The 14,887-nt window shown below is 39.5% G+C and overlaps 1 protein-coding gene across 11 annotated transcripts in view; it reads left to right on the forward strand.

The window, feature by feature from the left end:
• caprin2 (caprin family member 2) overlaps window positions 1–14,637 on the forward strand; it is a 55,816-nt gene extending 41,179 nt beyond the window's left edge. For 6 of the 11 annotated variants that reach the window (XM_048607698.1, XM_048607691.1, XM_048607694.1 and 3 more), the window contains one exon: window positions 1,388–2,633. In XM_048607698.1, the coding sequence (XP_048463655.1) occupies window positions 1,388–2,004 (617 nt within the window). In that variant the 3' untranslated portion in view covers window positions 2,005–2,633. Of the gene's footprint in view, window positions 1–1,387; window positions 2,634–13,924 lie in introns of those variants that run through there. The other 5 variants (XM_048607695.1, XM_048607699.1, XM_048607692.1 and 2 more) reach the window with 4 other exon arrangements.
• The last annotated feature ends 250 nt before the right edge of the window (window positions 14,638–14,887 follow it).

Below are 14,887 nucleotides of genomic sequence, written 5' to 3' on the forward strand. Positions count from 1 at the left end.
ATTTGAGGGTTTTCAGTCTTTTCAGGAGTTGCTGTGTACTTGGCACATGCGTTACCCTTATTCAAGAATGGTGCATGTCTGTTTTAGAATCTGAGCTATAAGCTTTCATCATGATTAAGAATCCATCAACTTCTCAGCGTACCTAGTGTGTGGACAGGGAGTTACAAATTTCTTTTGAAGCAAAGATGAAGTTGGATCTTGTGGCTTTCATCTGATCAATTGGGATGACTTTGGCAATTACTTCAGATGAAAAGTGGTGCAGTCCAGTAAAGTCGCTGAACTGATTTCTTTTTGAAAGAGCTGCCAGTTTTTTTTTTGGATCTGATTTCTTCGATACTGAATTTTTAAAGTTTTCACAAGTATTGCTATTCTTGAACTCTTCCAGTGCTGTTTTCTGAGCTTAGGATATGAGCTGTTTGTTGAATCTTAATTGTTGCCTCAATTGGTAATGAACCATAGCTTTGGATTGTGGCTTGCCTGCATCTTTCCCTTCCCCTCTACCTGAAGCGAACTTAACTTTGATCACCGTCAGTTGGTGCCTGCCTTAACTTTAGTGTGACTTTAGAAGTTGTCCCTGTCCAACCCCTTTTAGGGTTCAAATTATCACTCTTCATTCGTAATGTATATTAAATTTCTAAGTTGCATTGCAGATGTTGTCTAAGTATAATTTTTACATAAAAGTAACTTTCAAATGAGCCTAGAGATGTGTGGGATTACTGTTATACTTCAGGGAAATAATGGTTTCCAGTTGGGGTATTGTCCAGCAGAATGTTCTTGACTGCTTAGTGAGAAATACTTAATTTCTCCGCTTTGTGATGTGCCACAGCATTTGGCCCCAGTATTTGAGGTGTCTGGGGGACCATTGTAACACTAACTGCCCCTCATTCTACTAAATAAACTGCTAGTATACAGCTTGGTTTGAAAGTAACTTCCATATTTGAACAGCTGCTGAAATGCAAGTTAAGATGAGTTTCAGTAGTATTCTCCATAAAGCCAAGTTCTGCAAATTGGTCACACGCTGCTTGCTTGTGACCTCTGAACCCCTAGATGTAAATTTGAATGGCAATTCACGTCTTTCTAGAATTAGCTAATATGAAGCCAGTGAGAGGACCACTGAATTTTCTAGTATGATGCAAGAAGCAAACCATGAACAAGGGTCTTAGAAAGTTGTATTCTGGGTTTTGCAAGACTCCGATTTACCAAAAGGAGTTTTTAGTGCTTTGCTTCTGAAAGATGTCTTTTTAAAGTCTTGTGAGCAATCATGTTTTGATTGTCTGTCAGGGTTGGGGGGTGTGGTTGGTGGGCAAGGTTTTGGGTGGTGGAGGAATGGGACAATTTTTTTTGGGTTAACCTTTTTAGACCAGAATGTGATTATTGCCTTGTCTAGCAGAGTGGAAGATTTTTCAACCTTTAGCAGGTCCTAATTACTCAACTGCAGGGTGGAGCGATTCATCTCAGATGAACAGTCCAGAGCAAGACAGTGAGCACTTCAACAGTGGGGATTCTGGACAAGGGGACTCGCGAAGCATTACTCCAGTGGATGTGCCAGGGACCGGTCAAGCTGCCACCCTCTTGCCTGTACATGTCTACCCTCTTCCTCAGCAGATGAGAGTGGCCTTCTCCACTGCAAGGACCTCTAACTTTACCCCTGGATCCCTGGACCAGCCCATTATCTTTGACCTTCTACTCAATAACCTTGGAGAAACATTTGATTTTCAAATGGGGCGATTTACCTGCCCTGTGAATGGCACCTATGTCTTCATCTTTCACATGCTGAAGCTAGCTGTGAATGTTCCACTCTATGTAAACCTCATGAAGAATGATGAAGTCCTGTGCTCAGCTTATGCCAATGATGGTGCTCCAGATCATGAGACTGCCAGCAACCATGCTGTTCTGCAGCTTTTCCAGGGAGATCAGATCTGGCTTCGATTGCACAGAGGTGCCATCTACGGTAGCAGTTGGAAGTACTCTACCTTTTCTGGCTACCTCTTGTATCAGGACTGAAACAATGTGCTTGAATAGCTAAAATGCTTTGCACTCTGATCACTGTATCTTTAAGGGTCACTGAAGCGAGTTGCCAGAGATGACTTGTTAAACTATTGCAGTGGTTTTCTGGAATTTGGGTTTGCACTGACTGGGCACTTTAACCTGTGATGCCTTGCTGGTAGAGTTGTGAATATATTGTTACAGAATGTTATGACTTGCACTTGTCAGTCGAAGACAACTTTCTGTGACTGTTGAAATGGATAGATTCCCTTAGCAAGATATCCTGCTATTTACAATGCCTCATGGTGCCTCAATAAAGATATTCTGCACTGTTGGTTGGTGTTTTGAATGGACAGTATAGCTGCTAAATTCTTGTGCATTCTAAGAATTAAGAGTTGACAACCCTGCAAATGTTAAGTGAAAGTGTTTTGCTGCAAAAATATTTATCAGCACAAGTCAAATGATTTAAGGAATATTTTGCACCTTCATAACTGTAATGTTAACTGACTTTTTTCAATTTTACTTTTTAAACATTTCACCTTTCCCTGAGAATCAGTCTTGTTGACTAGCCTTTGGCAGCATTCCTGAAATTTGATTTTGAAAATTCAATGATAACTAATCAATAAAATATTCAATTTGCCAATGGGTCAATATTTCCTGCGAATTCCTAAAGCAGTTTATCAAATGGGGTTGAATTTTTTCAATTTTGTGGAAACTGAGAAACTGAAATCGTAAAAACTGAACCAGAGCCAAAGATCCTCATTATTGGAGAATGCTTGCATTTCTCCACAATTACCAAACTGCATTATTACATGAGCTTCTCAAAACAAAAGGACTCTTGATGCTGAGATTCACCCCACAGTGAATCTGTATGTTGAAATTGATGAAAGAGATTTGATTTAGTCTTCAATATCAGATTAGACTTTGGGGTTAGTAGATGAGCAAAGAGTTAATTCTGTCCACTGCCCCAACCATTTTGGGCTAAGATGTATGCCTTAGCTGTTCAGTGCATGCTCAAATCTTCTAAAAGATGATATCCGGTTACTTGTTTCAAGGATTTGAAACGCTAAATTTAATGTGTGGAAAATGTTCAATATCAAAGATGTATTTAGAACTTTTAGGGGAAATATCTCTTCCAGACTAGAATGGAAATGTTAATTAAACAACATCTTGACTGAGAAGGTGTAACTTCAATGGCCTTTTTTTGTTTTGAAAAGTGAAGGTAGTTTAACACATGGGAAAATCCTTCCCAAAGCCAGCATCAGATTGGCTTAAGTAGCTTTCAAATTACTTTATAAAACTGCTTCAGTTAAGTCTTTCTTTCTTCACTAGTAACTTCATAAAACTGGAATCTACTTCCATTTTTTTTGGGGGGTGGGGGGGGATGGTTTGTGTGAAGGGAAAACATTTGCCAACTTGACCATAAATGTTTGTAATGGCATTTTAAAATGCTCTGACAAGTATCCCACCTGCTAAATCTTACTTTCTTGGTTGCTGTGAGTGCTTTGCCTTGTTATAGGAAGGATACAATATAAGCTAGAGAGGATTGAGAAGAGATTTACCAGGATATTGCCAGGTGTGGAAGGTTTGTGTTACAAAGAAAGGCCAGGACTTTTCTAGACCTCCAGCAAGGTCACCTCAAACTCCTGTGCTCAAGTGAAAAGAAGGGTATAGATAGAATCACTGGTAGTCTCTTCCTTGGGTTGGGGGATTTCAAGACTAAGGGGCACACTTAAGGGGAGAAGGATATTTTTAAAGACACAAGGGGCAGATGTTTTAGAGGGTGACTTGTGTGTCACATGAAAGACACTTGCATTAGTACATGAATAAGAAAAATTTGGAGGGATATGGCCCAGGAGAAGGCAGGTGGGCCTAATTTAGTTTGGGATTATGTTCAGCATAGACTAGTTGGACTGAAGGCTCAGTTTCCATATTGTATGACTATGATATCACTTTGGCCCTTGAGTTTTAAAACTCAACACTAACACTAGACTTGCCACCAGTTTGTGATGGCTGTGTCCAGCTGATTATGCTAAGGAATCACTTACAGGGACTTAATGTTCCTATTTTGGATATTTCAACTAATTCATCCTTAGTTATAAAGTTTCTCTGGTTCTCTGCTCCATGTCAAGTGAATGAATTTCCAAAGTCATGTTAGGATAAATGATGATGCACATTGAGTTGCACATGACATTATTCAAGTTGTCTAACTTCTGTGCTAATCCATTCCAAATAGAAGACTGGTCACTTTAACTAAACCTACAAAGTAACTTGTTTCAAAAAATTGACTTTATTTTTGTTCTTGACTGCACTATGATTGTAGGATAGTCGAGTGCTATCTTTATGCTGGACACCATTAGGCTTTACCAACTTTTAAGTGAAGTGGGCATCTTCACCTTAAAACATTAGTTACATCCACCATTGGTGGAAGGAAGTTGCATTTGCTGTTTGAGGAAACTTTGCCCTATCTATAATTTTGCATGTCATCCCTTCACTAAGGGAAAACACCCTGTCAGTCCAAACTCTCAATCAAAATACTCCAGCCTAAGTAATATCCTGGTAACCTTCTACAAACCCCCAACCCCCCTTACTATTACATCCTTTCTCATCTGGATTCTAGAAATACACAATACTCTAGTCCCTGACCAAAGTTGTTATACAGGTCCCAGATAATCTTCACTCTGAAACCCTCTGTCTAATAAAGCCAAGTATCCAAAATGGACATAGAGCAAAGTTTCCTGAAAGAGCAAATGCAACTTCCTTCCACCAATAGTAGATGTAAATAACGTTTTAAGGGATCAGGTTAGGGTTAACTCCTTTATCAACCTGTCCTGCTTCTGTGTCCTACTGTTCATAGAGCTTTAGTGCTTTGTCAGCTTTGAGGAGTTAGTTAGCATCCACCTGTTCCTTTTCAAGTTGCCTTGCCTTGACTAGCCCAGACTCAGGCACTTGATGAAAATCTTAACTAATATCACCTTGCAGGGAGGTGATAGCCTGGTGACATTTCCCTGGACTGTTAATCCAGAGACCTAGGTATAAATCCCACCACAGTAGATGGAGTTTTGAATTCAATAAAAATCTGCAAATGAGTTTAATGACCATAAATCCAGTGCCAGGCAAAACCCATCTGGTTCATTAATGTCATTTAGGGAAGGAAACTGCCACCCTTACCTAATCAGACACACCGAGACTCTAGACCCACAGCAATGTGGTTGACTTTTAACTATCCTCTAGGCAATAAATGCTGGCCGGTGATGCTGTCATCCTGTGAAAGTTTTTTTTTCTTAAAACAAAAAACTTTGTCCTTTTGCATAGTGTCAACATCGAGTCCTAGCTCCAGTAAGCACAGAACTTAAGGTTTAAAAGTTAAGTGAATAGCTAGTCACACGTTCTTCTCGACTCCTTGGGTTTGCATCTTTCCCTCGAGCCCACTGGCGATTAGCACCTCATCATGCTGCAGAAAATAACCGTTGCTGTTGTACCACCCCTTCCTTTCTCTTCCCCTACCCCCAGATAAAAGACTCCTTTTCAGCTTTGGATTTGAGAATGAGTGATATGGAACCTGACGTTCTATCTCTCTCCAATCCACTTGTGAAAAGATGTGAAGTAGGCATGCAGATATGATGCCATGATCTATTGGAGGGCAACCTTCCTGTCTTTTCGGTTCTTACAAAATTGTGGGAAAGCCTGCAAAGGGCAGGGGGGTTGTTGTGGCGGGGGGGCAAGAAAATAAATGTTTAGCTGTGATTCTCATACTTGTGTTTGCCTGAGTGAAAGGTAGAATTCAAACTTGCATGGTGATGTTGTTCCCCATCAACATTGGCTGATGCATTTCCATACTTGATATGTGCATACACTCGTAGTTGCAATTCTTTGTTCTAAGGTTGAATTTTAGCTTGGGTAATGTCTGTAAAGGGTGAGCTTGGAGAATTTGAGATTTAATTTTTTTTTTCACCCATTTAGCTGAGGGTACATAGGGTAGTGCCCATGTAGACAACATGTGGTGAACTGTCTACATGCAACCTCACTACTGCTGTAGACCAAATGTGTTGGATCTGTGGGTTTGTTATCCTGTTCCAAGTCTTCAGCAACTTTCTCCTAGAGTGGTACACATTCCATTTGTACCATGGTGTGGAGGGATAAATATGCTAGAATAGAAATACTGGGAAGATGGAAGCCACTTTGTTCACAACAGTTGGTGTCAGTATTGACTATGAGCTTCTGCCTTTAATTTTGCACCACGACGAAGACTGCGTGTTTCTACCTCCGTAAGCTCACCTGACTTTGCTCCTCTGCTGCCGAAACCCTGCATTCTTCATAATATTTAGATTTGACTACTTTGTTGCACTCCTGGCCAGTGCCCTGCATTCTGCCATCCAGAAATTGGAACTTGTCTAAAATCCATCTGCTCAGTTTTTACTCCTAGCACGTTCTCTCTTCCCCTACCCCACCACTTTTCACTAATAACCCATTAGTTCACCAGCCCACATTGGGTTCTGGTGAAGCAACAGTTTGTGAAACTAATGATGCCTTTAGAGGCAGAAAGGAGATCTTTGAAAATCATCTCCCTCGGACTCGGCTCTGATTTTGGCCTTGTGTGCATTCCCAATTATAATTGCTCCACCGCTGCCTGTGCCAACAGTTTTCTAGACCCCCAGGCTGAAGGGCCTAGAAAATATATTCATTGCACTTTTTTTTTCTCTGAGCTTTATCCTGGCTGTGAATACCTTTCTTTTTATTTTTGATAATCTGATCCAATATCTCCTCGTGCCACAGTCACTTTGTTTTGCTTCAGTGAAGCACCTCTGCTCTCAATCAAAGCTGTGAATATGCAAGTGGCTACTGTGAGGTTAAACAATATTGTAGGTTCAGGAGCAGTAAGCAAAACTGCCTCCTGGCCCTTTTCAGAGTTTCAGCATTCCAGCATTCCTAGTCTAGTCCTTTCTGGCCGGGCCTCTTCTAGCATCAGATGTTGCATTTTCCTGAAGGATTGGTTATACTTTTTGATTTTGGTGGTTTATTCTTTGACCAGCTCAAGTTTTGAGCTTGGATCATGTAATAGACTTGTTTGATCCCACCGTGTGAATTTTTTTTATCCCTAGTGATAATTTCCACTTGAATTACAACCAGAATTGCAACTTGATTACTCCAGAGTTCAGATATATGGCATTCACTGTTTGCCCAATTCACACCAGCCAAAGCAGATAGGAACTATAGACACTGGATGCGACTTAGAGCAAAGCTTAGATATTCCCACCTTGTGAGAATGTAGCTAAGTGGTTGAACAGAGTTGCCACCAAAAGGTCGAGAGAGAAGGAGCATATTCTCTATCTCTCTTGACCATTTTTTTTTCAAGATCTGCATAAATCTTTCATATTAAAGCACTGATGTGACAAAAAAAAACTGCAGGTCACTTTTCTTGTATATCTGTAGTAATTATTTAAGTGGCTGTGTTGTATGTTTCAAAGACAGTGGGCTACATCATATACTTTTCTGCCTACTTTTTAAAAATGTTACTATAGCAGCAGGTGACTAAAGCTAGGGTAACAAGTGTGGAAAGTACTCAACGTTATAATAATCATGCAGATCCTCTTTGCTTTTTCCCTGACTAATTGAAGATCAATCCTTCCAGATTTTATTGCATCTCCCTGATGAGGCTTTGGGCCCATCTACATTCAACCTGCTCTGAAAACACTGCTTGCAGTTTGACAGATGTGATAAATTCCACTGCAGCAGCTGAGCCAATCAAAATTCTAGAAGGATCAAAAAAACTAAGTAAAATCACTTACAACTTTCACTATTTAAATAATAATTTGCCAAAACTCTCAATGCAAACTGCTCCTTCCTTTCTTTTTTGAAAAAAATCTTGGCTAAAGTATCTCTTACAATTTTTGTTTCTTTGAAATTTCTCCATTAGCATTGCTTCCACAGGTTTCTGTAGGTATGATCACTAACGGATGATGATACAAAGCAAAAAGGAAACCGAAGTAGAACACCTGAAAGCGTGAACCAGTGCGGTTGAAAGATATTGACTCAAACATTTAAACCCCCTATTCAGCTGCTACCTCATCTATACTACATTTTATTACTTTATCTCTCTCTACCTGCACCTTTTTTTTTACTTTTTTTTAAACAAAGCATATAAGAATTTCTGTGTGATGCTGAAATTAATTTTAAGCCATTGGCCAATAAATTGTGAAAAAAATGTAAACAATACACAAAATTGGATTTTTGAAGTCCTTTTAACTGAATAAGTAATTGAATTTCTACTCACAGCAAGAGGTAATGTTGCTACATATATTAAGTTCGTCCAAAATCAGTCTTGCCACCTGAGAATATATCATTTTGGCTGTGAAGAATGTTCTAAACTCCTGTCTGGGCTCAATTAGTCTATTATAAATATAAGCCTGCCTTTTTATTATGGAAATGTCTGGTGGTCATGAAGGACTCTTAAAAGACCTTTTCGTACAAAGTGAAACTCTGAAGTGTGATTACTATTGTAATGTAGAAAACTCTTTAAACCATAATGTGACAATGATGAGTTTTTATTTTACTTTGCTTTAATGGATAATTCCCTTGTTCTTAACACCAAAAGCTTCTGCATCCACGTATGGGGAATCAGCTTCACCTCCCATTCCAAAAGATGGCCATCTGCTAGTACTGCACTCCTTTGGTACTGAACTGTATCAGCCTTGACTCTGTGTAAAACCTGAACCTGACACTTTCTAGTTCTGAGGTTAGAGTGTAATCGATGAAGCCACTACTGACTTCTGAAATACTGAAATCAAATGATACATATAAAGACCTTTTAAGTGGGAGCAGGGTTAGGCCCGCTGGTTTTAACACCTGCTCTGCTATTCAGTAATAATCATTACTCGTCAGCAACTGGTCTCTATTTTTGTCTCCGTTATTTCCCGTAACCCCTAACTCTCTTAGCAATTTTAAATAATTAGCTGTAGGTTCACACAGGACCGTAACCAAATCTTTCCATTAAAGGAAGACATCCTATTACATAGCTTGAGGGGAACCACTGTCCGTCAAGAAACAAGACAAGGTGAAATCAAAATAGTGCTGTAGATATTCAGCTGTGCTAGTATTTATGGAGAGAACTAGTGTTATTGTTTTGAGTCTGATATGATTCTTCTTTGTCTAAAGAAGAGTCAGTGAACTCAACATTGACTCTGTTTCTGTCTCCAATAGGTGCTGCCGAACTGCTGAGTTTCTCTAGCACTTGGTTTTGATTTCTGTTTTCCAGCATCTACAGAATTTTGCATTTTATGAATAAGGCAAGGTCACAAGTCTCCAAGACCTACGAGAACTAATACGGAAAATGAAACCATGTTAGCTGCACTACACTCTAAGCTGTCCCTTTTTATAGTTCAAATATCTTTGTCCGTTTCCACAACTCTCTGGAGTAGGGTTTCAATACGATTTCAAGACAGATCTCTCTTAAATGGGTGACTTCTTAGTCTGAAACTATTCTGCGTAGTTCTCAGTTCTTGCAGAAGGGTAAACCTCTCAGCATCTAATGTTTGTTTTAGTAAGATCGCCTTTTCGTTCTTCTAAAACTCCAACAATTTATGACTACACTGCACAACTTCTGCTTAGTAGGTGACCACTTCATTCCAGAATTGACTGACAGCACCTTCTCTGAATGGCTTGCTATGCAAATATCCCCCTTAATTAGAGAGACAATTATGGTCAGCTCCTTAGGTGTGATCCAATCTAACACCCTGTGCAGTTGAAGCAAGATTTACCTACTGTTATGACCTTTGATGCAAGGCAAAGGATTATAAATCCATTTGTTTTTCTAATTATTTGCTATACCTGCATGCTAACATGTTTAAGGTATGAGGGCACCTAGATCTTTCAACTACAGTGTTCTGTAGTTCCCCACTTTTTTTAAATAAGGTTTTGCTTTTCTAATCTTCATGTCCATGTTCTGTCATTGTGCTCCGATCTGCCACATACTTGGCTGCTCACTCGACACATCCATATTCCTTTGACATCTTAAAATCATTTCACTTTCTCCTTTAACAATTTTAAAAAGTCAGCAGTTCACTGCATACGTTACACACCTACTCTGATGTTGCTGTCTTTTTACACTTAGCACAATGCTATATGATGCTGTTGTAAATATTCAACACCTTTATGTACCCACATTCACCTTCAGGATTAACCTGTTTAAACATCTCCATTAAAACATCACATTGATAAATCTGATATGAAAACAGTAAATTCTGAAAGATTTTCATCTTTAAGTTCTGTAAGCTTGCATAAAGAGGTTCATTGTGTGATGACTGTCTTTCACAGAGAATTGAATTCCAGTATTAAAATAATTCCCAAGTTTAACCAAGCAGCTTTTCATTTGAAGACTCGCTCCAGTTTTTTTTTTTTCCAAATCACCTATTTACTTCTGGGTAATATTCACTGGGGATAATTTCATAGGTCTTGATTTTCTGATCTGCTGCGATCAGACTAAGTGGTCCTTGTGTCGAAGTATATAAAATTAAACTGTTGATCAGACTCAAAAGAGGCTGGTGGTGTCCATAGTTAAAGACAGTGTTTATTATCAAAGTTGAGGGCACCAGTGCTTGCATGTATAGAATCAAGATCATTCCACTTTAGGGATGGAAGGTTGGATTAGACTGGATAAAACACTCCAAAGTTTGCACATTCCCCTTGGTGCTCCAATAAAGACATTCTGCAGGAACAAAATTGTATGTGGCATTTACAACAGAGGGCAAGGGAAAAGGGCAGAAAATGTGGGAGTTTGGGGATTGTTAATGAGGTTGCAATCCTCCCATCCTAAAATAATTCCACCTGGTTAGTTCAAAACAAAAGCCCACACCAAGTAGAATCTATACTACAGTAAAATCATTTAGAGATTGCAAGAACTGCAGATGCTGGAGTCGAAGACAACACAGTGTGGAGCTTGAGGATCTCAGTAGGCCAGGCAGCATCAGAGGAGCAGGAAAGTTGACATTTCGGGTCGGGACCCTTCTTCAGAAATCAGCAGTAAATTCATGTTAGGGATTGGATAATAAATCAAGCTATAGCCTTATCTGCTGCAATCCTTGTTCTGTAAACAGCTCTACATATGTTCTGTTTACAAATCAAACTTTAAGATCTGCACAATTCTATAATTTACTACCTCTTATCATGCAAACAAACTGGGAAGAGATGAGTTTTTTTTAATAATGTGCTGGGATCTCATGAGCTGGAATGCACATGCTGAAAAGGTGGTGAAAGCAGATTCATGGTAATTCTTTCAGGGAGCTGATGCGACGGGCAGAATGGTTATCTGCTTTATGATGCTATTAATGGAGAGAACTGTTCAATTCAAACCGATGATCTAAGCAACTTGTCCAGTTGGAATGCTGAGTACTGTGAGACGAGCAAAAATCCCCGTCACTGAGGTTTCCTCATGCAGCTATGTTTTCAGTTCAACGCTTCCGATGTTACTCTGGCAGCAGTGTTGCCTCAACTGTTATATCTCTCCCATCATTTTCTTCCCTACCCTTTGCAAAAAATATAGCTTCTTATTTCCAATGTGGATGGGAAGATGGAAATTTGGATGTGGCTGCCCGGTTATTATAATCTTCGAAGTAGATCAAAGCACAACTGCTGCTTTGCAGCATTGATCTAATCATCGATTTAATGAAAATCACTGCTTTAGTTTAACGTAGTATTTACGTCATAGAAACTGGCCTTTTTGTCTAGCAGATCTGAGTCGCTGAGTCCTATATATATACCCACTCCAGGACTTGAGCACAAAAATCAAGGCTGACACTCGCGGGGCAGTACTGAATGAATGCTACACTGTCAGAGGTGCCCCCTTCTGGATGAAATATTAAACCCAAGTCATCGTCTACATGCTGAGGTGGATGTCAGAGATCCCATGACATTATTTTGAAGAACAGCAGGGGAGATCTCCCCAGTGTGCTTGTCAACACTTAAACACTTCACCTTCAGACATCACCAAAACAAGATGTTATTTGATAATGGTCTCATTGCTGTCTGCGGGAGACTGCTGAACACTCTTTCGCTACCTTATTTCCTACATTACAACATTGACTATACCTTAAAAGAGGAGATGGTGGCATAATGGTAATGTCACTGAACTCATACTCCAAGAGACTCTGGCTAATGCTGGGGGTTTATGGGTTCAAATCTCACCACTACAGCTGGTCCCAAGCAAGAGTTTCAAGGCAGCCATTATTGCTCGTTGTAAAAACCCATCTGGTTCACTAATACCCTACAGTTGACTACTAACTCAGTACATGTGACTCCAGACCCACAGTAATGTCACTGCCCTCTAAAATGCTGAGCAAGCCACACAGTTCAACAATAAATGCAATGGACTGGGTCCCGAAACTAACAAAAGAAGTGCCCTGACATCCTGTCGTTGTGAAAAGCATTACATAAATCTGGGGTCTTCTTTCTAATCAGCATATCCCCTGTTCATTACTCCCTTGTGTACTTGTCCAGCTTCATTGTAAATGCAACTTGCTTCAATCATTGCAGTTTCAGATATTGAGTGAGTGAGAAATGCATCATGGAGCCAAAGACATGGTGCAGCAGTAAGACTGATGATAACCACCAGTCCCTTGATTTCAGTAGAAACACGTAAAGATGTCAACACTTCAATAGCTAACCATCCTGTGACCTGTACACGTGATCAAAAACAAAATACTGTAGACACCAGAAATCCAAAATGGAAACAAAAAGTGTAGTAGAAACTCAGTAGGTCTGGCAGCAGCTGTGGAGAGAGAAACAGTGTTAAGGTATTGAGTCCAATGTGACTCTATTAAATTGGCTAAACTGAAATTAAAAATTCAGTCTTTTTTAAAGAACAGTAATTCTGATCATCAGAACGATTGCAAAGGGTGATGTTTAAATAATAGTTGCAGATGTAACTTTTAAACAAGAAATATTAAACTTTTCGAAAGAATGTTAAAATGTCAAGCCATGTAAACTTCGAAAATGTGAGCCTCCTCAGCTATTCAAGAACTGAGAAGCTGCCGCTAATAGCTGGAAATACAGGTGCGATTATTCTTTAATTTGTGCACCATGAGCTCAAGTGTGTGCTGGTTCCATATTTGATATTTGTGGTTATGAGCCCTCTAGAGTGGCCTGGGTTGTCCCTGCAACTGTCCGATTTGTGCTGGAGGGCACATGTCGCACTCTCAAATTTGCAGGGTCTCTCCAATGTGGGTAGCAGTGAATGCTGCAAGCAATGAATCACAAAAAGAAACACGGTTGTTTAGATTGTATTTACATTCCTATACAATTTCCTCTTACCTGTTCCATCTTAAACAAATAAACTTCCCATGAAGAAAACATATGTATGTAATGGCCAATATAATGCAAAGACACATGGTTACTGATGATTTTGAGTCACAAGACAATGGAGCTGTGCACAAAAAGGTCTTTTCACAACCTTAGGTCATCCCAAAGCATCCGATAACCAATTGAGTACTTCTGATGTGTCTTCTCTTACGTAATTTAGGAAATGCTGTAGTCAGTTTCTGCACAGAAAGGTTAAGGGATAAATATTGACCAGGACAAAGGGAATGATGCGTCTGGTCTTCTCTGAAATAGTTTCATGGTAGCCGTACCTCCACCTCAGAAGCCAAGTATGGCCTGGTTTAATGTCTCACCTGAAAGATTTGCACCTCTAACAGAACAACACTCTCTCAGTACTACACTGGAGTGTCAGGCTGGATTGCAGGTCACATCTCCAGAGTGTCTTTTTTGGTGTTCAATTATTCTGACAATATGGTCCAATACTGGCTTGGGAGGGAAATGACAGTAGCCAGGATATTGCAGTGGGACACTTGCACACAGTACTTGACTGGTTCAGTGAAATGAATTGTACAAGGTACCCCGAACAGAAAAGCTGAACTTACTGACCTGGGCTCGTTTCTCTTCACAGGCCATGGCATCTTACCACAAATGAGGCAGACGCATGAGTAAATTACCACCACAATCAAGTTTGCACAGTTTTGCAGTTTACAATACATACTCCTCACAGTCTTGATAAAATATACAAACAAAAAGCATCTTGGTGGTGTGTGTAACACCAACACGTTCTCGCATCTTACAGTCTGTATAGAGACATGTCTTAATGCTGGTTCTCATTACATGTCAGACTTCAGGGAAATTGAATTTCATCTGCTGAACCAGTTTGGGAGCCTGAAAGAAAGCAGTGTCTTAAGGGTGCATGGAATATCATGCCAGTGCTACAACTATTGCTAAATTGCTCAAGGTATTTATTGTGGAAATGTTTTTGTGTCTGAATTGTAAAGACAACTACACTGTTGATGCCTTGCTTACATTCAAACACTTAAAAGTATTTTTACTTGAGCTATGAAATGAGAAGATCAATGAAATTATTAATTATAAGGTAGCTCGTATGGTCCTCATTTCCCTCGGGGAATGCATTCTATGCTGTCATCTGTTTAATCTGCATTGAACGTGAGTTGTGTCAATTTGCAATATGTAGGGATGCAGTTTTCCTCAGCTATTGAGACATTTCAGATTTTACATGAAATGCTATATCACCGTTTTCTGGATGTACATTGATTATGTTTATAGCCATTAATTGTATGTTTAGAACAAGACAATAAAATATTCTCGCAAAAATTAGGGTCCTGTAGCAAAAATAAAGCGAACCCACCACGCTGCACCCGATTATTCACCTTGCCTCTGTCTTTTGAAATTTGAATTGCCTTTTATAATCTAGAATGAAATGTCATTTCATACCTGACTGCGTAACTTTCATCGGACCACTTTGGAGGATTCTTTTCCTTCTAAAATTAAATTAGGGACTTAGAAAGTGGGAATTTTCGATTTCTGATTCCTCAGGATATAATTTCCATTCTGGTGTAAATTAAGA

This window comes from Rhincodon typus, chromosome 18 (assembly GCF_021869965.1).
Source record: "Rhincodon typus isolate 14 chromosome 18, sRhiTyp1.1, whole genome shotgun sequence".
Lineage (NCBI taxonomy): Eukaryota > Metazoa > Chordata > Chondrichthyes > Orectolobiformes > Rhincodontidae > Rhincodon > Rhincodon typus.